The sequence below is a fragment of the Hoplias malabaricus genome, chromosome Y, assembly GCF_029633855.1.
Source record: "Hoplias malabaricus isolate fHopMal1 chromosome Y, fHopMal1.hap1, whole genome shotgun sequence".
Classification (NCBI taxonomy): Eukaryota; Metazoa; Chordata; class Actinopteri; order Characiformes; family Erythrinidae; genus Hoplias; species Hoplias malabaricus.
Window position 1 is genome coordinate 10,692,009 of NC_089820.1, and position 21,549 is coordinate 10,713,557.

Below are 21,549 nucleotides of genomic sequence, written 5' to 3' on the forward strand. Positions count from 1 at the left end.
TTCCTAGAGCTGTGTGACTGCGCCACCGTGCTGCCATGAAAATATGAGTTATTGGCTTATTAGTTATGAACCACACTAAAACAAGACTTGCCAAAAACTCTCAGAATATTTGACCATATATCCAGTCTGTACAGAGAACGATATCCCTTCATGCTGAAAATCATACAACTCAGTTCTACACTGGGTATATGAACCTGTCCAAGTAGCCACAGGAGAGGCCAGCTTACCCCAGTTGCCTCTGCTTTCTCTGCCCCAGTGGTTTTTACTTGAAGATGCCAAGCTTGGGCCAGCTCTGACACTGACTCCTTAACGGTTTACAGGTGAATACATTTATAAGCCACAATTAAGAGACGCCATCTGTGCTCCCTTGGAAAGTCTCTCCCCAACCATGGCACATACTCTGTCCTAACATCCGTCCCAGGATCTTGTGAGATTTCAAATCACTTGTAAAAACCAACGTAGTATACGAGTGATATGAAAAGAATACACCTTCAAAATCACTTTCACACAAGATTTAATAAGTAGAAAAATGGCAGGAAAACGCATAGTATGTCAGAAGTGATTTTCCAACTAAACAGGCCATTTATTTACTGTTAGAATGAGTCATTACTGTTAAAAATGAGCTAAAGATTCTTTTGAAAAATTAACTTTAAGATTATGCCACATGGTTCTAATATAGCTTTAAGTCCTGAGTGTGTTATTCTCCCTGGTTTGCCTGTGTTTCTTCAGGATCTGCAGGCTGGTAGACGGCGCTCAGTCTGCTGCGTGTCCTCCTGCGGCTGGCTGTAACCAGCTCCGGGGACGTGTGGTCCACCCAGGCTAGTCCACTGGCCTGGATATCCATGCTTCTGCGGTTCCTCAGGCTACGCCGCACTGACCCTCGGTTCTTAACCACAGGCTTGAAGATGTCTTCAATATTGAAATTGGCCTGCTGCCAGGACTCTAAGACAGGTTCATTTTGGGCTCGTAATGTCTCCACTGAGCTTAATTCACTCTGTTTCACAGCCAGTGAAGATACGGTCAGCTCCTGTCCTTTTTCCCCTTCTTCTTTATGGTCTGCTGACTGCATTGTCTCTAATGGACCCTGACATGGTTCTTCCTCCTTTTCATTCATCACAGTGGTAGATTTCACACAAAGCGTTTTCTGACCATGTTTCTTTTCATCAGGAGCCTTCAGCTCAGGTTCTTCATCTGTGTCCTTGACTAATTTTGCATCGCTGTGTTCTGCAGTAAAAAAATGACCATTAACCTCCTCATGGTCAGTTTCACACCCAACTATATTCTCAGAAGATTCAGATTGATTGCTGTTTTCATGCATTATCTTCCCTCCAAGTACAGATTCAGCCTGTGGGCGGTCTGTGAGTCTCATTTGTCCATTTAGTTCTTTGTCTAACCCTCCTTCTTGTTCAGATTCTAGTGCATTACCAATTTTGTTCATTCTTGCACTGTTCCAGCTACGACGACGGCCTGCAGGCCTTCCAGTGCTGCGTCTACTTCTCAGAGCCTTTCTACCTGAACTGACTGTTCCTGTGTGGGCTATGGTATCAACACTCTCATCCACTGCTTGTAAATCACCGACTGAATTGCTGACATGTGTGCCCTCATTGGTGGCATTGTTCTCTTTGGGTTGTTGCAAGAAGCGCTTTCGCCATAGAGCAGCTGCGGCCACTAGCCCAGTCGTTACATTAGAGTGGTCTGGGTCTGTCTTTTGACCATGATAAATTCCATGGTGAATGCTGGGAGTTGTAGTTGGACTGGAGTCAGAATTCTCATCTGTGGATAATAAAAGTCACTGTTATTTCATTCACATGCACTACTGAGGTAAAGTTATCTGATGTGACATTAAACAAATTCTTGTTTTAACCTTACGTCTATGGGGCATTTTCCTTAATACAGTCTAGACTATGTATTTACCTTTACCCAGTCTAAAAGCTATGCAATATAGGTGTAGAGTTAATTCCCCTCTTGGAAAACTGGCTCTGTGGGATGCATCTATTTAATTCAATTAATTACCAAAAACATTAGTTCAGTTGCATTTTGTAACTTGTAATGGCTAAAACCCAAGCAAATAGCCACTTCTTTCCATATAAAGTGTTTTGAGTCAGGAAGCTTTCTATTAAAAGTACAACAGACACGTCATTAAATGATGGTCTATGGTGAATAATGACCATGATGACAAGTCATCAGCTGGGTATGAAGCCACTTATGAGTTGATATACGTGTGTGTGCGCGTGTTAGAGGAGGAAAGAACAAATGTTGATTCACAGTGTGTTATCAGGGCAAACAGAACTGAATGCCAGGATTCTGAGCTCACACATTCAGACTTCTGCTAAAAGCTATAAATGCTACACTTACCACACCGTTAAAAGGGGACATATTACACACATCTTTCACAAGTTAAAAGCTTTTGGGTCTTAATAAATGATAGTATTTGGCCACAATACCACAAGGATCAAACACAGCACTTTTTTTTTACCCCGTCTAAGCAGCCACGTTCACAGCCAGTATATTGTAACCAATTTCGCTAGGTTCTCTTTTTCTCCACTTTTGTTTTCACATTATACAATCTGTATGCTAATTTCTCCATGCTTGCCTTGTTTGATTTGCTGTTTCACCTTGTCTTCTCACTAGTATGGAACCCGCGCTCTGATTTAAGGTACTCACAGGTCCAAAGACTCAGATCAGAAGGCAGGAAACGGCTAATTCACTACAAAAAAACATCAGGACGACTCGTTTAATCTCATGCCATCAGATGTAGGCAGAAAACAAAAAAACTGTTTGGGTTGTTTAATCTCACAGTTTGTGGGTGGGTAGGAGCCTAAGATCTCCAAACGAATGAGCTAATACCAAGTGTTGTTTTTTTTTGTATTAACTCCCCTTTAAAATATCATATAGGTTATGGTTATTGAAAGCCTTAATATAATATGCTGTGTTTAATGTAAATCCATTAGATAGGACTGAATGATGCACTGATCTCCACACTGAGCTTGCCTGGATGAGCTTGTGCTGCTGTTATTGTCAAGCGGGAGGCTGCAGACTCAATGATGGGGCTGAGCAGAGGGTTTTTGGAGGCATACTCCCTTTTCCCATAAAGTGACCGGTCCACTTCCTTACTCCCAAACTTTTTCTTTGCTGCAGATATCTACAGAAAAAACAAAAAAACAAAACACATCACTCAAATTATCATGGAGAACTAAAAATATTCTGAATAGATAAAAGCCTCTAGTACCTCAGGAAACGGTTTTTATATTCCCATTACAATTAATATAATAGGCGAAACACTTCAAAAACATCAAAACACTCTCAATCTAAGGCTTTCTGCATCCACAAAACTGCAAGCACACAAAACAGGCAGATGTTTTGCTTTTTTATACATCAGTTTGCAGCATGAAGATAAAGCCCTACAGGAACAAGGCAGAGCTTCCCTTGTCATTAGACGTGTCTATAGAGTCACATGGTCTAGAAGTTATCAAAGTCTAACATAAAGAAGCCCAGCAGTTGATGTTCAGGGCATTTCTAGCGCATTGAGTTCTACAGTTCATTAAATACAGTGTGAAGGATAAAGGGATGACTAAAAGGAAGCACCAAAGCACTATACCTTCAATTTCCCGTTGGCAGATGCTGCAGCTGTGCGAGAGCTCCTCCTGGTTTCTCTCTCATTCTCTGCTGGTTGCTGGAACAAAGATGTAGGCAGTAATAAAGCAACGTTTAAAGGTAAATAACCTAACAATAAATTGCACAAACTGTGTTTTAGAAAATGTGCCTGGATTGGGGGCAGTTTCACTGTAAAATCAATTGGACTGAGTCTGGTGGGCAGTATTGAAAATAAAACAAGATGGTAAACCATAAATTGAAAATACCACAGGACAGTTATTTAACAGACAGACTGCAAATAACAGATGTTGGAAATGCACTTTGCTTTCAGCATAATGCAAGGACTATTCTGGCATCACTTGAGGCAAAATTGCTGCACTGAAAACATAGATGTCCATTTCAAAAATCTAGGACCCGCTGTCTGTATCCAAATACTAATCCAAGAGTGGGAAATATGACAGTGTTTATCGTCATCATGTAAAATTGCCCTATTTTTACAACCAAATATGGATTTCTGAGTAAATCATAGATATTTTCAACATTTGAACATCAGTAACTTGCACTACAAAGAGTGTAAGCACTGCAAAATGTACATTTTCAACATATCTCAAGCCATATATCAATCTCATAGAAGAATGGAAACTCTGATTTGGAGAAAAAGGCAAACTTCTAACCACTCAAGTTGTTCAACATGTCTGTTAAAATGTTCTTCCTGGCTACCTCAGCACATGCAGAGTGCTACAAGACAATAATTTGTTTTAGAAGTGCTCTACATAAGGCTTGCAGCAGCAGGGCACTGCAATACCTTTCTTGCTCACACTGTGCAAAACATTTCCACTGCATTGAGCTCTACGGCTCATTAAACACAGTGTGAAGGATAAGGGGATGATCAAAAGGACGAGTGAAGCACTATACCTTCATCTTTCCTTTGTCAGAAGCGGCAGCTGTGCGAGAGCTCCTCCTGGTCTCTGTCTCCTTCTCTTTCTCTGCTGGTTGCTGGAACATAGCGAAGACATTTTTTATTATCCGAACAAGTCCTGACACTCTGAGCTTTACTAAGGTGCCTGAGAACAAATTTCACTGGAGTGATTCAGATGGCTTACTGGGAAATAAGTAAGACACCATAATAAACACTCAGTATGTGGACTTTAAATTAAATCATGACACTACAGGCATCTTTAACTTAAAAAAAAAAAAACCACCCTGTAGAAAAGGCTAATTAAACACACTAATTGTTCCTAATAGCTGTAAGTACATTACTAAAGGTTGCTGCTAACGATGAAACATGATGTTATCATAGCAAATGCTACAATGTACCTTGTAAAGAGCCTTGCAAAGTGTTCACAGTACGAAAGCTCTACACTACCTTTCTCTTTCTGCCACGAGAGCGAGGCGTTTCAGTAGTAGACACAGGAGACTCTTGCTGACTTTGTTGCTGAAGGTCAGGCTCTGGCTCTGCTTCTGGTGTAAACCAAACACACAATTCACATTTTTAAACTTCTGACACTCTCAAAACTAGTTGATCATATATAAGACTGTATGGTGTTTCTTCAAAAATTCAGTTGAACAGGGTGGAAGGATAATTGTCTCAGATTCTTTTCTGACTGACATGAAATACTGAAACTCTTACCAAGGCTTTAAATCTGATGTAAATTTATTTGAAGAAGCTCACTGAAAAATACATCATCTAGCAACACCATATAATGCTTTCATATCACTGCAAGTAGGAGTGCATTCCTTCATTCCTGTATTCAGGGATAAATGTGAATCAGACTCTCTCTCTATTTTTTAAATTTCTTTAAGTAGATCACTTTGGTTTTGGTTTGATAGTGCCCCATGGATCTGATTTTTAATTAGAATATAGTCCTAGGAGACGATATATTTGGCAGAGGAGTCAGTTCAAACATATTCCTTGACAGCAAACTGCATGACGGAGCTATCCAATGTCCTTCTGCACTAACGCTAATGAGTTAATTAGTTGCTCATTACTTTACTGCTAAAGTAGACCTTTTTAGATTTTATCAGAACCTGCTTTTGAAAGTGTAGAATCTGTAGCCTTCATAAAAATGTCTGTTTTGGCACTGAACATCAGTAACATCAGTACAGAAATATGTCTTGAGGAAATAATTCTAAGAACAAGGACATTACTGTTAAACCTGCGGAAAAGAGGTGCTATGGTTTACATATCAAATGAAATACATTTTTAACCATAGAATTACATACTAAACAAATTCTAAATATGAAGCATCTCTTTCCCAAACTAGAGCACAGTAATGGATGACAGAGAAAGTTCTGAGAACCCACAGGTGCCAAACATACATAAAAATCTAAAAATCCTGCTCACACTTTGTGGATTTTATATATCACCAGCTGTCAAGGAACTTTCCATTTACATCCAGGATACTACAGCTGTGCACAATGTTGCCATGTTATACTGGCTGTTGCTTCTGTTTATACCAACATAGATCATGAAGAACATCTAGAATGTTATTCAGCATAGAGAAAAAAAAATGTACTTATAAATTTTTTGCTGAGTCTAACAACATGCACCTCAGAAACAGCTTGATTAATCATAGGCCTGGGATGAGGGAGGGAAGTAATTTAGTTCATTGGAACATAACAGTAAAACAGAGCCAACTAGCAATAAATACAATTAATACAGACCATAATCTATCCAAACCTGAGGCAATGGACTGATACAGAGATAATCATACTGAATTAGGTATTGTAGAGAAAGAAAACACTAGTGCAGGTGTACTTCAGGACCAGAAGGTAAGAAATAATAATCCAATCCCTTCCCCTAGACAAGAGGTGAAATAGTAGAACTGTATATCCATTCTGTTCCTCTGTGGCCTGCAGTTCTCTGATTAGACCCTTATAGAGGCACTGTGCCCTAAGACCTATACTTTTAATTAACAACTGTAATGTATTGCTCTGTCATAATAAAATATACTGACCCTGACTGAAATTTAAACACTTTTCCCCCCAAACTGCCAAAACAATAATTCAGTTCCACCTCTGCTGTGTCAATATCCGAAAGTAAGAGGACACGTCACAGTTTGCATTTCAGTTTGCATTGACAAATGTTACACCCCCCCCCCCAATAAGAGAGAGAGAGAGAGAGAGAGAGAGAGAGAGAGAGAGAGAGAGAGAGAGAGAGAGAGAGAACGGTACTGGCTGCTGGTCCTTGACGATTGTTAACTCTCCCACCTGCCTCATCTCTAAACCTGCACAGCACTGCAGTGACACACCGCACCCATTTTTGAGCATTTTTAAGAGTTGAACTAGGTGTGAAATTGCCTGAACCAGTGGGGTACCGTCACTCTTTAAGAACAAAGTCACCTGGTTAGAACTACAACATACATTCATAGAAGAGAAAGGGAAGCTGTAGGATTTACTCAACAAGAAAAGATCTGCAGTGATAGGAATGTGAATTAAGTCTCTGCCAATTGAACAGCCTCCTGAAACCTACTGGCTAGAACTATGACAAATTCAAAGACAGTGTTCATAAACCGTGATGGAAGAAGCATTGAGAGAGAAAACACCCTACAGTATAGACTTCCCTGTTACCCACAATGAAATGAATTGACAGTTTTTGCTGAAGCACTCTATTCAGGCCAGCAAAAAGCTCATCATCCTAAACTGAAGTACTCCACACAGGCTTGTTTATTTATTCAGTTATTATAGAGTCATTTTAGAAGACTTCTGTTAATGAACACGATGGACTTTAGAGGATAGCCATAGGCCCTGGATGTAAGGGCTACTTTTTTCGTGAAACACAGAACAAATGGCTGAACACAACCTAAAGCAACTTATCTTAGCTATTTTTACTGAACAGCAGAGAAATGTTAAGATGTTTCAATATATTATATATAAGATTTCAATATTTTCACCTGCAAAAGCGATGCCAGGAATACGCAAAAAAATGCAAATAAGCCATTAAACAAATCACCAGCTAATTTCCGTCAGGGGAAAAGAAAATCATCTGTGATTCATTGCTGTGACTAAGTCTTTAAGTCCCTGTCGGATCAGTATTTAACCTTGTCACTAATAGATCACAAGTGTGTTTTTTTTTCTTTCATTTGGCAATATGCCTGATGGAAAGTGGAATAATTATAGAAGTGTATTTTTAAACTCTGCAGCTAATTGTCACCTTTGAAAGGTAAAGAATGGTCAGCAGTAGGTGGGGGCAGGTGGTCCTCTTCCTCTTGGAAAGCAGTGTTCATAAGCCCAGGTTGTGCAGTTGGACACTTATGGTGCAGTGTCAGCTCAGGGCCTTCAGCCAAGGAAGTGTCTGTGGAGCCAGATTAATAGATATCAAGACTCAGCAATATGTTTTTGCATCTTATTCTATTAGCATTGACTACTATATGACTTTGCATATTTATATAACCACATAATGTATTTTATTACTGAATATATATGTATTGTTATACAGACTTCAGGTTGTTCTTGCAATCCATATATATTAGTACATAAAACTGTTTATTTAAAATTTGCTTACTATAACATTTTAGTGGGAACTCTACCGGAGTACTGTTTATATCAGAAACATTGTGTATCAGTCATATTAAGCGCACAAGAAGCAGATGACTGAACCTGGTTTAAAATTCCATTAAAAAGAGTTTAATAAATTACCTTTGCTGTCAGCTGATGGATTATCAAATTCCTCATCCATAATGGGGAAACTGATCTGAGGGCAGATGAATTGATATCAGTTTTTCCAAAGGCATTTTTGAAGACTGAAAAATGAAGGCACAGGCTTACAGGCCACTGACTATGAATATCCATGTCATTTTCTGTAGTTAATCATATACCCACTAGACTGTTAGTGTCTGGTGATAATTCATAATTTCCTACTCTGAAACCATCCTATCATTTGTCTTTTATTTATAATTGTATGCTTCTCCCCTTAATCTCTTTACATTAAAACCCAGAGCACAACAGTAACACAACTTTCTCCACCAAACACTAAGAAACCCATATACTGGGATGTTGTGTCACAGCTTTGCATATTCTCATTCTTTTAATATAGTTCATGAACCAAGATTAATTGCTTCATTTAAATTTATTTAAAAATAATTCTAGTAGGTGGTTAAAATATAAATAAAAAAAACTGTACCTCATTCAGTTTACACAAACAGAATAACACTATTTTAATTCATGCAATAACATTTAACTAAATCAACATACAACTGGCAAAATGTAGGCATTAGGACTTTTGCCCAAAAATTATTGTAAATTTATTAAGAATTTATTGACATCTAATATAAATCTTATTGTAGCTGACTGGGCAGGATGGATATAACAAACAGCTGATTCAACAAACAAAAACAATAACCTTTTCGATTTCCAGGAAGACCTCATCATTGTCTACTTCTGTGGACCTGCATCTGAATGTAGAGAGGACTGGAGAAGCTCCATTATTGGGGCTATTGAAGTCTGGCTGCGGGAGAGGAGGATCAAATCTTTGGGGCGTTTTGCGAAGTGAGCTCTTGCGTCCGGTTGATGTTGGAAGGCCCATGGGGGTAGCTCCTTTCCGAAGTGGGGTGCTGGGAGGAAGAGTCTTGTCAAAAAACTCAGGAGACAGGGGCACACCAAAGCGAACATGCTTCTTCTTGGACACAGAAGAAACCTCAATGTCATCTGCAAAGACACAGATTTCTTAAGGGATATATAGAATGTAATGCAAAATACATATATAATGTGTACATATTATAACACTGCTTTATAACTGTCACAAATTTGGCCAGACAAATACTCACGCTAACTCAAATGAAGCAAGAGAGAATGCTGTAAGTCCAAGGTATTATCCACCTATTTCAATCTCTGCGTTTTGACCTTCTATCCGTTTTTTTAGAAAACATTCTCTAAAGCAGAAGAACTGAAAACTCCTTTTAAAATGTTTGTTTAAATGAGGACATATTGCACCATATTTACACATTTCCCCGGGGTTTAAATGAAATATTGGTGACAGACCTTGTACAGTGATCAAACACAACCACCAACACTGAGCTCTCCCAATTTTAAACAGAGATGTTCAGAATGACCAATTTCAACTACTATTCCTTTAAATGAGAATGAGCCACAGCTTACACTGAGTACGCGATTGCAATAAGCGAGGAGTAGAAGAAACCATTTGGCCATCTTATTTTCACCATATTTCCTCAGTATTCATATTTCTCAGTGTTTTTTGTGTTGGTTTTGCTTGGTTTAACCTTGATATTGCCCTCTCCTATAAAACACGGGTTGAGTGATGTGATGGGAGATACTCAAATAAGGTGCGGGACAATCCTAAAGTGCATAAGATGCAGCCAGATATCAGACTGACTTGTTTTCTCCCCATGTTTCAGACTTGGATAGAACACAGAATGTCAGGTAACCAACCATATTATTATTCACACACACTAAAGTGATTTATTCCCTCTAATGTGTTGCCTTTAAATTGAATGTAGCTTATTTTTCCCATAAACCGCAGAGAGGTCATATCAGAACACACCAAAGTGACGTGAACTTCATTTCAAAACATTAATAAGGAAACGGTGTGTCACAGATGCAAAGCACCATTCTTATAAAGAAACATAAGTTGTATTGGTGTTTCCACTTAAGTAATGAGTACTATTCTGTTTTTCAAATTAACAACTTCACTGGTTGGAACTTTTTCTTTGTTGAAGTGGCCACATCGACCTTTAGTACAACAACCCAGCAGTTTTCAGCTCCAGTCCTGGTGAGGAAAAGTCCACACAGACAAATCAGCACATTATAAAAGATCTTCATTAGCTGGATCAAGTCGGCTGGGACACAGAATACCTAAAACTGTGGACAATGGACAACAAAGGACAATGGCTCCTCTGGACTGGAGGAGAAACCTGTTTCTAGTAAACTACTGCTTGTTTAAATTGAAAAATCTACCTTTTTGTGAGATGCTTTGCATTAGAAATACCTCAGTGATTCTACACGTGTGACTCAATAATTTAAATATGCTCAATTTCAGGTAAAGATTTTTAAATGTAACATAAAATATACAGTTAATGAAACAAACAAAACAGCCACACATTTGTTTTAAATATAATATAATTTTTAGTCTTAACCCGAGTACTCAATCTAGTATTCAGATACTGGTACCTGAAAAATAACCAAGTAATTGATAGTCTGTGCACACCCCATGTCAGAGATACCCATCATAAAAGGGCAGAAGAGATTATTAAAAAATAAATAAATTTAAAAAATGAGAGATCAGCTCTGAAGGCACCTGTCATGTTGTCAGCACTCTCTTTCTTACCTGTTCTGATAACCTCAGGCTTTGACAGCATGGGGAAAGACATAAGCTGAGACTGAGAGTCCAAACCCGGTCCCGGTTTTGGCTCTGGGCATTTGAACTCTGAAGAGAGTGCCTGCACAGTTAAGAAACAGTAAAAAAAACAACCACACAGAAGGTAAATAACTGATCAAGCATCCAAGACCATAACTGTTGAAATTTGGTCTTGGGGCCACTATAATGTACAGTAGGGGTGAGAATATGATAAAAGCTTGTTGTTGTGATACATTATATCCCACTCTCTTACTGAGTGTATCATGGGTTTATTGAGGGGAAAAAAATGGCAATAACACAAAGTCAATTAATAATGTAGTGCATAGTAACTGCATAAACCAAATTCAAGCAGGGTCAGGAACTAATAACAAATGCAAAGAACTGAATGAGAACTATGCTCACTCCATAGAACACACTGTTCCAAAGTTCTAGTAATTTTGAACATGAAGCTCAAATGTAATCATTTTGTTGATTCATGGGCTTTTGCTGCTCCCTATGACCTCCCAAACTGTTTGTGAAAATGTTCTAAAAGTGTTAATTATCAGTCTTCTAGTTTCATAAAACTTTTCTATCCTTAAATTTAGTTAAAAAAACAAACAAACAAAAAAAAAAAAGATTTCTGAAAGACCCCCCTTCAGTGAAAATCGGGTTCACAAGACCATATATATAGTTTTTTTTTTTATCTAGAAGATGTATTATTAGTGAAATTAGCACTTATATAACCTGGCAAATACCAACAGATTCTGACATCATAAACCTAATCAACCAATCCCATCAGTTTGTATTGTGGGGTGATTGTGATATCATTAGCAAAATGCTATGGTGACAAAGCATTGCTTTACAATGACATTTTCCACTGTGTTCAATTTCTATAGCGCTTTTCACAAACCCAAGGACAAATTATTTAAACAAATTACTACCTTTAGAATGTTGATGGTGACTTTGTATTCTTATTTTCTGTTCCACTTAAATGCAACAGAAAAAGAAGTTATTTAAGGAGGAACAGTGCTGACATTGTCACTAATTTTGAGTCATCATGCATGTATACAGTAAAAAGTAACTAATGCTGTCAGCAAATTATGATATTAATGTAATTTCATTCCTTCTACTAATGGTTTGTTCTTCCCCCTCCTGTTCTGTCTTAAGCAAAGCATACATGCTAATTTTGTAGGCTATATTTTGTAAGTCACATTACTGTTATAATGCATTCTTTGTTTGGACCTCCTAAATATATTGGACATTTTATATGTCAGAAGTATTGATATAGGTATATGTGACACTTTATTATTGACTGAACTTTCTTTACATTATCTTTTTTTTTAAAGATCACAAACAATGTGGGTGTGACTTAAAATTTGTGACATCAGCCTATGTTTTGGAACACAGCATGCTTCTTGGGTCACTGATGCCCTGTGTGTCCAAATATTTGTAGTCACCCCCTATAATGAGAGAGTTTGCCTGCTTTAAGGCAAGCCATGCAGGACACACTAGGTCAGTTTTGCAGACACATCTTGTATAATCTCCCTAGAAAAACATGTTATAAAATGAGATGCTACGAAACAGCTGTACACAAGCTTGAGGTCATCCCCAGGAGGTGGAAAAACCCATTAAAACACTATTTCAGTTCTCATTGGCAAGTTAAATAGTTATCCATATGATTCAGATGCATTGCAGCAGTAAAATAAAATGATCACAGAACCACAGTGGGTAACAATTATCACAAAACAGGCATTGTTCCAGTGCAACACAGCTAAAAGTCTAAATACCTGTCTAAGTCTAAAAACCTTTGAAATTAGCTACAATAGATGAGACTTTTAATATCTGGTTATCTTTTCCCTTTATCACCTCAAACAACTTTCTAATTAATGTATTATCATCATGCAGACTCCAGGAGGCTATGAAGTGGTTCAAACAAAAGATTTCATTTTCAGCTTCAGTACTGGATATCAGCGGGTGTTACTGTCACTGGCTATAACGCTTTCAGCGGTATTTAGTTTGAAAGCTAGCTTTTAGTATACTTTATTGAATGCGGTCCTGCATTTGACACAAAACATCTAGGCCTAACGGAATAGAACATACCTCAGACCAGGGCTGATTAGAAAATAAAAGCGTACACCGAAAGCAGACAGGCTCCAGGTGAGATAAAAACAGAACTGAGGCATGGCTGAATACTCATGAGTTTCAAATTCTTCTTGAAAAACTGTCTGATGTAAAACAAAGGGTACTTCAAATATGTCTTTTTTTTTTCTTTTAAAAGGGCCAAATTAAAAGAAAGGGTTAGAAAGGGTTACGTACAGCACCTCAATCTGACAGCGGTACAATGCACGCCTGTCTATTAATGTTTTGTGCTGTACAGACAGGCTCTAGATAACCAAGCCTTATGTTCAGCTAACACAGTTTAAATTTAAATAATAAAGCTCTCCTTCAGTATTACAATCAAAAGTTTGGCTCATCCTAGTCAAAAGACGCTTTGTTGTTATTTTAAGTAACAATAAGACAGCATATCCTCCATAGAGAGTTCTACAAATTTAAATTCTTAAGCACAGTTATTGACTCTATCATAACTGAAAAACATTTAGAGCATATTTTGTATTTTTTGCCATACCGGCCAATATGTTAAATACAGCAGAAGTCAGATATGAATGTGCACTAATTATTGTAAGACAAGCTGGAAGTTTAATCACCAAATACAGTCAGTAGTTAAGTAACTGGACGGTTTCCCAGACAGGGATTAAGCCTAGTCGAGGACTACGCTGAACTTTGAATCATGATTCTAGACCAGGACTAGGCTTAATCCCTGTCTGGAAAACTAGCCCATACATTTTATACAGTTTTTGACAGACTTTGATAAAATATATCACAGTCATTTTAATACATCTTGGTATGTATCATTTTACTTTACATAAACAGAACAAATAAACATAAGTAATTATGCTTCCTGATTGCTGCTACTCAATACTAAAAAAAGAATGCCTTACAAAAAACACAGCTTGTTCTGAGCTGACTGTTTTGATCTTCTCTTCTCCTAACACCCTATCAAATTCCACACAAACTTTTCTCCACTCCATACTTGAGGTACTGGATGGAGCTTAATTACTCCAATGTAGCTCCACAGGCCAATAAAAGGGGCCTTGTTTTCTTTGTATGCAAATTTTGACATTTGTGATGCACATATCAGAATAATATCGGTGTCCACAGATATTTGCTTTTTTAAAGATTATCAGTGTCAGACTCAATGGAGCAAAATAGCAGAGCTGTGGCTCTTATTTTTGTATCACTGAATAGTTACACTGCTAAAGGTCCATTGGGATTTATTTCTGTTTAACGGTTGGACTAATTAACTTTCAACTATTATTAGCTTGAATAGCTCTATTATTCTATTTTATAAAATAGTTATTCAGTTAGCTAAACATATCATTTTATTGTTTGTATACAGCTGGATGAAAGTTAAAATATGACACTTTTGTCTACAATGCAGGATTTCCCACAGAAAAGGGTGGATGACATTGTCAAGGCGGCTACCCTAACCATAAAGCACTGCGGGAAACCGTGTAATGCCAATTGGGGACATCTTTATTTTATATGTTGGATTCTATATCTACACTGGTAGATATGTACATGTATAATATCATATATTGGCATTAGCCCAGAATTCCCAGATGGGTGCATCTATACTTGTCATTAAACTTGGTGACCTTAAGCTACAGCTGTTCCAAAGCATTGCCTTTCACTTCATGCACTTCAATGGAGATTGAAAAAGCTGTTTCTGTGCAGCTGAAGATCTGTTTCCACATGGGCACATTTTAGTAGATGAATTTGTATACAAGGTGTGACTACAAACATTTAGTTTATCACACAGCACTAATAAACAGCATATTTATATGATAAATATTACTATGACATAACGGTGACGTGAGTTAACAGCTAATATACTGACCCCTGGCTCCTCTGTTTTCTGAAGATCAGAAAGTGGTTCCTCCTGAATTTCCTCTGCACATAAGCCAAGTGGGACCCTGCGGCGTTTCTTAGATGGAGGTGCTGTTGTAGCAGGCTGGTGTCTACTAGTAGTTAGCTGGTCCTCCCTTTCCTCCAAACAGAAATCTGTATCTGCAAACACAGACCGAAGGAAGAACTTAAGAAGAAAAAGCAACTAATCTATTATTCTCCAAAACTACATTCAGTGTGCAATGGAAAAAATTCATAGGACATTTAAAATAAAGTTGTTGTTTTTTTTAATTACTCATGACATTCCGACTTATTTTAAACTTTAAACAATAAAATAGAGATTTCCGATTGTTTTTTTAAAAAGCAGAAATCCCACCACGAAACCCATAAACTATTAGTTCAAATGTCATTCAAATCATGGACTTGAGAAATGTATGCTCAGTTATGACCAGAGAAGACAAACAAAAATCTAAAATGTCAGATACAGGCAAATACTGCCACTACTGACTTCACATCACAGACATGATTATGTATTAAAAATATAGATGAAACAAAAATTATATTGAGGAATGAATAGCTTGTTTCCAGTCTGATGTACATCTAATGAAAACCAAAACAATATTAGGCATTCATGAAGCCACCAAATGATAGTAACAGTCCTGGGTGGACAATGATCTATTTCAAGTGCCCAGGCACTCAGTCAGGGACATTAGATGTTTTATGGAACATTAGAGGCAAGTCTATCTTTAGAGAAACTAACCAGTCTGGACATCTTTTGATAAACTGCCGCTCACTCCTCCATCGCCCTCCTCCTCTTTTGCCATCAGGGTGGCAGATTGTTCTAAATTCTCCTCATCTTCTCCCATCAGCCGTTGGAAGGCAGCCATCTTCTGTTTTATGGAGTTGCAGCCTGAAAACAGCGGGCTCGGCAGCATGTGCTTCACAAGGACAAGAACATCAAATCAACACATTGTTTTGACAGTGAATGGAGACTGTATATGTAAACAGTTTCTCATTAGCAGAGTAGAGTCTAGATGCCTGTTTCTTGTGGCTTGATTTTGATTATGGAAAATATACATTAAGAATTATCAAAATAAATGTTGATAAAATTATGTTTTTGCATGATAAATACACACCTGTGGTGTCTGCGTTTTTAGAGCAGCCTTGGCTCTAAAGCGAATGAGGGAATTGGTTTCAGGTGATCCCCTTGCCCCAATATTGGATCGCCGTCTTAGTTTCAGTTGTGCCACTCTGGATTTATCTGGGGATAAACAAAAGTTACTTTATCATATTATAGCCAAGGCTGAATTATTCTGGGCAAAATATGGAATCAACATTGTAACTGAAATTTAAATTGCAGCATTGTTTTTTAAATTAGGGCTAATATCTTTGTTTGTTTTGTTATTCTAGACTATATATAAAATCTTAAGTTGTGAATATAAAGCCATATTGTGCCGTAGGACATATTGTGTAAGTCTTTAAAATGTCATAACCCAAAAAACGTACATGTATTTCAATGACTTCTTTTTCATTTAGCAATATACTCTACAGCTAATGTGTCAAACTCAAGGCCCGCAGGGCAAATGTGGCCCGCCGTGTGATTTGATGTGGCCCGCAAGAGCTTTTAAGATCTGATTGACTGCAATCTAGTGGCTGAATACCGTCACTTCACGGGTAACATAATCGGCATGAATCGTGGGAAATGGAGTTTAGGGTCAATACACGCTTTTAGACTTAATTATTCCGCCACTAATTCTAAAGCATGCATTGACCTTAAACTACATTTCCCACAATTCATGCCGATTATGTTGCCCGCTAAGTGATGGCATTCCACCACTAGATTACAGTGTATCATCTTCGATGTGATTTTTTTCAACAAGTGGAATTAAGAAATAGCTACAAATATTGATCCCAAATTGTCCAGGAAAATTTAAATTGATGCCAATGGAAGACAGTTTCAAGAGAGATGGGAAGGTGAATACATGTTTGTGCTTCAAGGAGAAAAACCAGTATGTCTTTTGTGTTATGAGGTGGTGGCAGTTGTCAAGAAGTAAAATTTACGTCAGCACTTTGTACATTTACAGTACAAGCCTCGTCACTGAGTATGAGGGTCAAAAATACAAACACAAAATCATTCATTAATCATAATTATGGTAAAATGTACAATTAATCGTGATATTGATTTGCGCTTACATTGTCCAGCACTATGGTTTAATGTGGGAAAATGCTAAATAAAAGATTGACAGTGTGAACAATAAAGTTTTAAAAAATGATTTAATTGATAACTATACTATTACACAATGCTCCTGATTGCTTAAGTTTAAGTATCGGTATTGGCAAGAACAAAAACATATACTTGTACTCGTCCTTGGTTGGAAAAAAATAGTATTTATGCATCCCTAGTCAAAATAAGTTCCTGTTTAATTTGGCATATTACAATAAAACTCTAATCCTGAATATGACAACCCTATGCAATATCTGGCACTTTAGTGGCCTTAAAAGACACATCAAATGTTCTATGATTTCTTACCTTTTTCTTTGGAAAAAGTTAAAAAGCTGTCTGTTGATATGCCGAAGTCAGATGGGGTGAGTTTTGTAAAATCTGCATCCCCAGCTTCACTGTTCTGCTGGGAAGAAGAGAGGGCACCCAGTGGGGTCCGGCTGCCCACAACCTCAATACTGTCCATGCTGATGTCCTGTTAGAATCTGCTCACTAAACACAAGAAAAGATAAACAATTTAGACATGCATCCTGATTACAGAAGGCGGACTTGTCTCAGAATTTGGAGCCAAAATGTTTTTTAAACAAAAGATGTAAATTGGTCAATAGAGTTGTTTTAATGCACAGTATAAGAAAGACGATAAATAAACTGGATTTATTACAACAGAATAAGACGGATAAAAAAAATCATCATTTAAAGACCAATTTTATAATGTTTATTTTATTAAATAAATTAATTTAGGTATTATGTCATGAATTATGTTCTGTATCTCTATGTTCAGCATCTAAACAGATTAATTCTGGGGGAAAATACGTAGGCCGAGTTGTTATATGGTAACATGTGCATACAGCTCGTATGTCTAAGGCTACGTCCACACGGACCTTTTTTTTTTTTTTTAAACTGGATGTTTTCTTTCCTGCATCATCATGTCAGTACAGTAGTGGGCCATAGTATCTCCAGAGACATCAAAACAACAGGAGCAGACAACAACATGAAAGAAATGTTTAGGCATGTTTAATCTGAAATCACTCCATACTCGCGATGTAGTGCATGAAATAACTGTTTTTTCAGGTTTTTGTCTGGTTTTCAATGGTCCATATTTCCTTCCAGTTGTAAAATGTCTTGTTTCCTGATGAATTTCGGGCTACAAACCCCACCCTTGCTCCAGCCATGTACATGCCTTCTAGACGGACGTGCAATGAATGCGTATGCATCTACCACATTATCTAGTGTGTAGGCACCCTTATTCATATGTATGAATCTGAAATCTAGTGCTATCTGCATGTATGCATTGTAGTTTTATGGCTTACATATTCACTATATAGGGAGCAAGGAGCTATTTGAATTGCATTCTGAGACAAGCATGGTAGATGATGTCAGCATTTCCAAAAAGTTGTGTTTTTGCTGTAAACATTACGCCACTGATCATGGCGTTTTCAATAACCTCCATTTTCAGTGACCTAAAATGCCATTTTTTTGTGGATGAGAGGCTAAAATACAGACAAAAGCTTTTGTGAAAATATTCAGATCCATGTGGATTGGGTATAAATTAAAAGAATAATCAACAGAGTTTTTAGATCATCTGATTAGGTTGATGTTTAGAAGGGGAAAAAACTAATTCAGATTGTCTGGATGTAAAGTGGTTCGTTGCAGAGCAAAGAGACCAATTTTTATAATGCAATTTTGAATTTTATTTACTACCCAAATCCAGCCGTAAAAATGCATGCAACTTCTTGGTTCTTACACATGTATCACTACATAAACAGATCTTTACAATAGAAGTTATGAATAAGATGAAATAAGCCCTGTGTGCGTTTCTAAGCCAAGAACAAATTATTGCAAAGAGTTTAAGGCCAAATGTTTCAAAACTACATAAAAGCAAAGTCTCATAGCATTTGTATCCATTCCACTATAATGTATTTATGTAGTGCAGTATTCAGAGGCATTGAACAACCTCAAATATCTGGTTCCAACTATCAACCCGGTAAATGAGTTTCTCTGTGGAGCAACATCATATCACTTTTGATGCCTTTGTTTACATCGCAAGACTGAATGGTTAACAAGGTTTAGAAACAAAATGGAAATCCAGTTTAAAAGTCACTGAGCTCAACGGATAATATCTCAGTCTCATCTGCTGGGTTAACGTTAATTTTTTACGTTAGCAGGTGACTTTACTGTAACGTTAGCTAAAACTAAAATAACGTTACCTTTTATCTGACACGTGGGTCTGTAGACATGAAAAAACAGATTTGTTACACTTGTGAAGACACTGGAATTGTAAAAGTGCACGTCTGTTTCTACCATTGACAAGTAGTTTCGAAACGGTGCTAATATTTATCACTATATCACATATTATATCACAATACCGTCCACCTTAAATAGGGATACGTTGTACTGCTGCACCATTTAAGGTGGAACCGAACATTAGAAAACAAACATCCTCAATCCAGTTTCAAGTAAGCAGTCTGTTCATCTATAAATCTAACAGATGAACAGGCGCAATTCATTATAAAAATGAGATGAACAGGCTGCATTTTTGACGTTCGACGCTACGAGTAAAACTGCTGTCTATTTCTTCAACCCCAATAGCGATATCTGCTCTCAGCTTGCAAAATATTGTAGTTTTCATTTGGTGAGTGTGATAATAGTGCAGAATGTTATATTCTTTCTGTAGAAAAAGGAGCCCTAACCGCTAAGGTTAACTTAAAATTCAAAATTCGCTCCTTACCGGGTCTTACAGAAACAAGCCGCCGACTCACCAATCAAAACCTCTGAAAAGAGCTATATAAAAATGGAAAGGACCTCCTTTACTTACAGTAAAGTAACTTGTATCATATTTAAAACATGAAAATGACACTAAAACTAGCAAAATATATAACATAACCTCTAAAATTCAACAGTAAAACTCTAACCGAAGAGAACTACAGAGTACGCCCCTTTTCATATGAATAATCCAATCAGGTTTAAGATCGTTGTCACGTGATAAAAAGCCGTCCAATGAATTGTAACTGAAAGTGATACGCAGCCTCCAGGGTAGCGTAGTGAAGAGACTGGTTGAATCTCAAATCTCATAAAGCTCCCTGCTCCCTTAGTAGTGTGTACAACATAGGTAGGGATTAAGGTAGGGATTAAGGAGCTGTTTGAGACCTTAAAAACAGATCTAATTTTATTTACTGTTGTACTATTATTTAAAACGTTATTATATAAGTGTACTAATATATATATATAAACAAAAAAGTTTAAGACTAACAGATTAAGATTAAGAATAATTCTGAGAAAAAAAGTTAAATAAAGGTTAGAGAATATATAATTAATAATAAATAAAGCCACTATGTCTGCAATGTGTCATTTCTAATGAATGAGCTTTAGTTACCATTTCTGGTTCCATCTGTTTGTGTTATCAGGAAGTGCTGTGATCTTGAGGGAGTATTGTAAATGGGTGACAAATCAGCAAATCCCACAATTTAACTAATGTTTACAGTGTTTCAGCATGGTCCACAGAGAGAGAGAGAGAGAGAGAGAGAGAGAGAGAGAGAGAGAGAGAGAGAGAGAGAGAGAGAGAGTGTAACACAGTGTATCCAAAGTTTTTATAAATTATAATTTATAAAAAATTATAATTCCAAGTTGGAACACTTAAATATCTGGTACTGAAGTTTGATATCTGGTACTGAATCATATATATTAGACATAGTTAACTGGCTGCGAAGTGAGTAGGAAAGCTCATAATGCTCAGCATGGCGTCTGTATTAGAGCCTTTTAATGAAAAGAGCCGACCAGCTTGCTGATAGGAATAACTGCCCAGTTCCTAATCAATCACTGCTTAGGAAGCCAAGAATGTCAAACTGATTTTAGGTAATGGTCCACTTTATTCTCAATCCAATCTCAAGTGGGCAGTCTGTTCATCTATAAAACAGATGAACAGACGCAATTCATTATAAAAATGAGATGAACAGCTGCATTTCTGATGTTCAGGCTATGAGTAAAACTGCTATTTCTTCAACCCCAACTGTTCTCAGTTGCCCTTGCAAATTGTTGTATTCTTCAGCTTGATGAGTCTGATAATAGTGCAGAATATTATATTCTTTCTGTACTGCTGTGGGCTTTGAATAAATTAAGCATATAAAGAGCTAGGGGACGATTTCTGTTGGAAACCAGGACATTGTTTGTCCTCTATTTTACATTTTGATCAAATATATATCTATGACATCTTATCCTGAGTTTACTAATGAGGAATTATTAACTATTATGCATTGTTTGCCTATTTTGACATTAATGTATGTCAGTATTTTATTTATTATATCTCTGTTATTGGAAAAATGCAAATTTGCTATTGACTTGTCCTTCTCATATTTTTTTTTTCTGTTGAGGTACATGATATATGATTTAATTTAGGACATGGATTCTAACTTCATTTGGTGGGCTGAGATAACACCCTTAGTCTGGGCTCTAAATCCTCTATGAAGTTAAGGAACTCACC

At 37.2% G+C, this 21,549-nt stretch overlaps 1 protein-coding gene across 2 annotated transcripts; it reads right to left on the minus strand.

The window, feature by feature from the left end:
• Positions 1-504: 504 nt before the first annotated feature.
• Positions 505-20,003, minus strand: LOC136678818 (cell division cycle-associated protein 2-like). Of its 2 annotated transcripts, XM_066656964.1 has the most exons (15): positions 19,985-20,003; positions 19,801-19,853; positions 17,382-17,564; positions 15,988-16,112; positions 15,612-15,789; positions 14,844-15,013; positions 10,877-10,988; positions 8,936-9,240; positions 8,233-8,287; positions 7,748-7,888; positions 4,961-5,055; positions 4,510-4,590; positions 3,599-3,673; positions 2,992-3,142; positions 505-1,773 (listed from the first exon to the last, which is right to left on the minus strand). In XM_066656964.1, exons 3-15 carry the CDS (start codon positions 17,536-17,538, stop codon positions 698-700), a joined length of 2,721 nt encoding a protein of 906 aa, XP_066513061.1. In that variant the 5' UTR covers positions 17,539-17,564; positions 19,801-19,853; positions 19,985-20,003; the 3' UTR covers positions 505-697. The 2 variants fall into 2 exon arrangements, with proteins under 2 accessions (XP_066513061.1, XP_066513060.1); XM_066656963.1 differs by lacking the exon at positions 19,985-20,003 and having other exon boundaries at positions 19,801-19,972.
• Between the last annotated feature and the right edge of the window lie 1,546 nt (positions 20,004-21,549).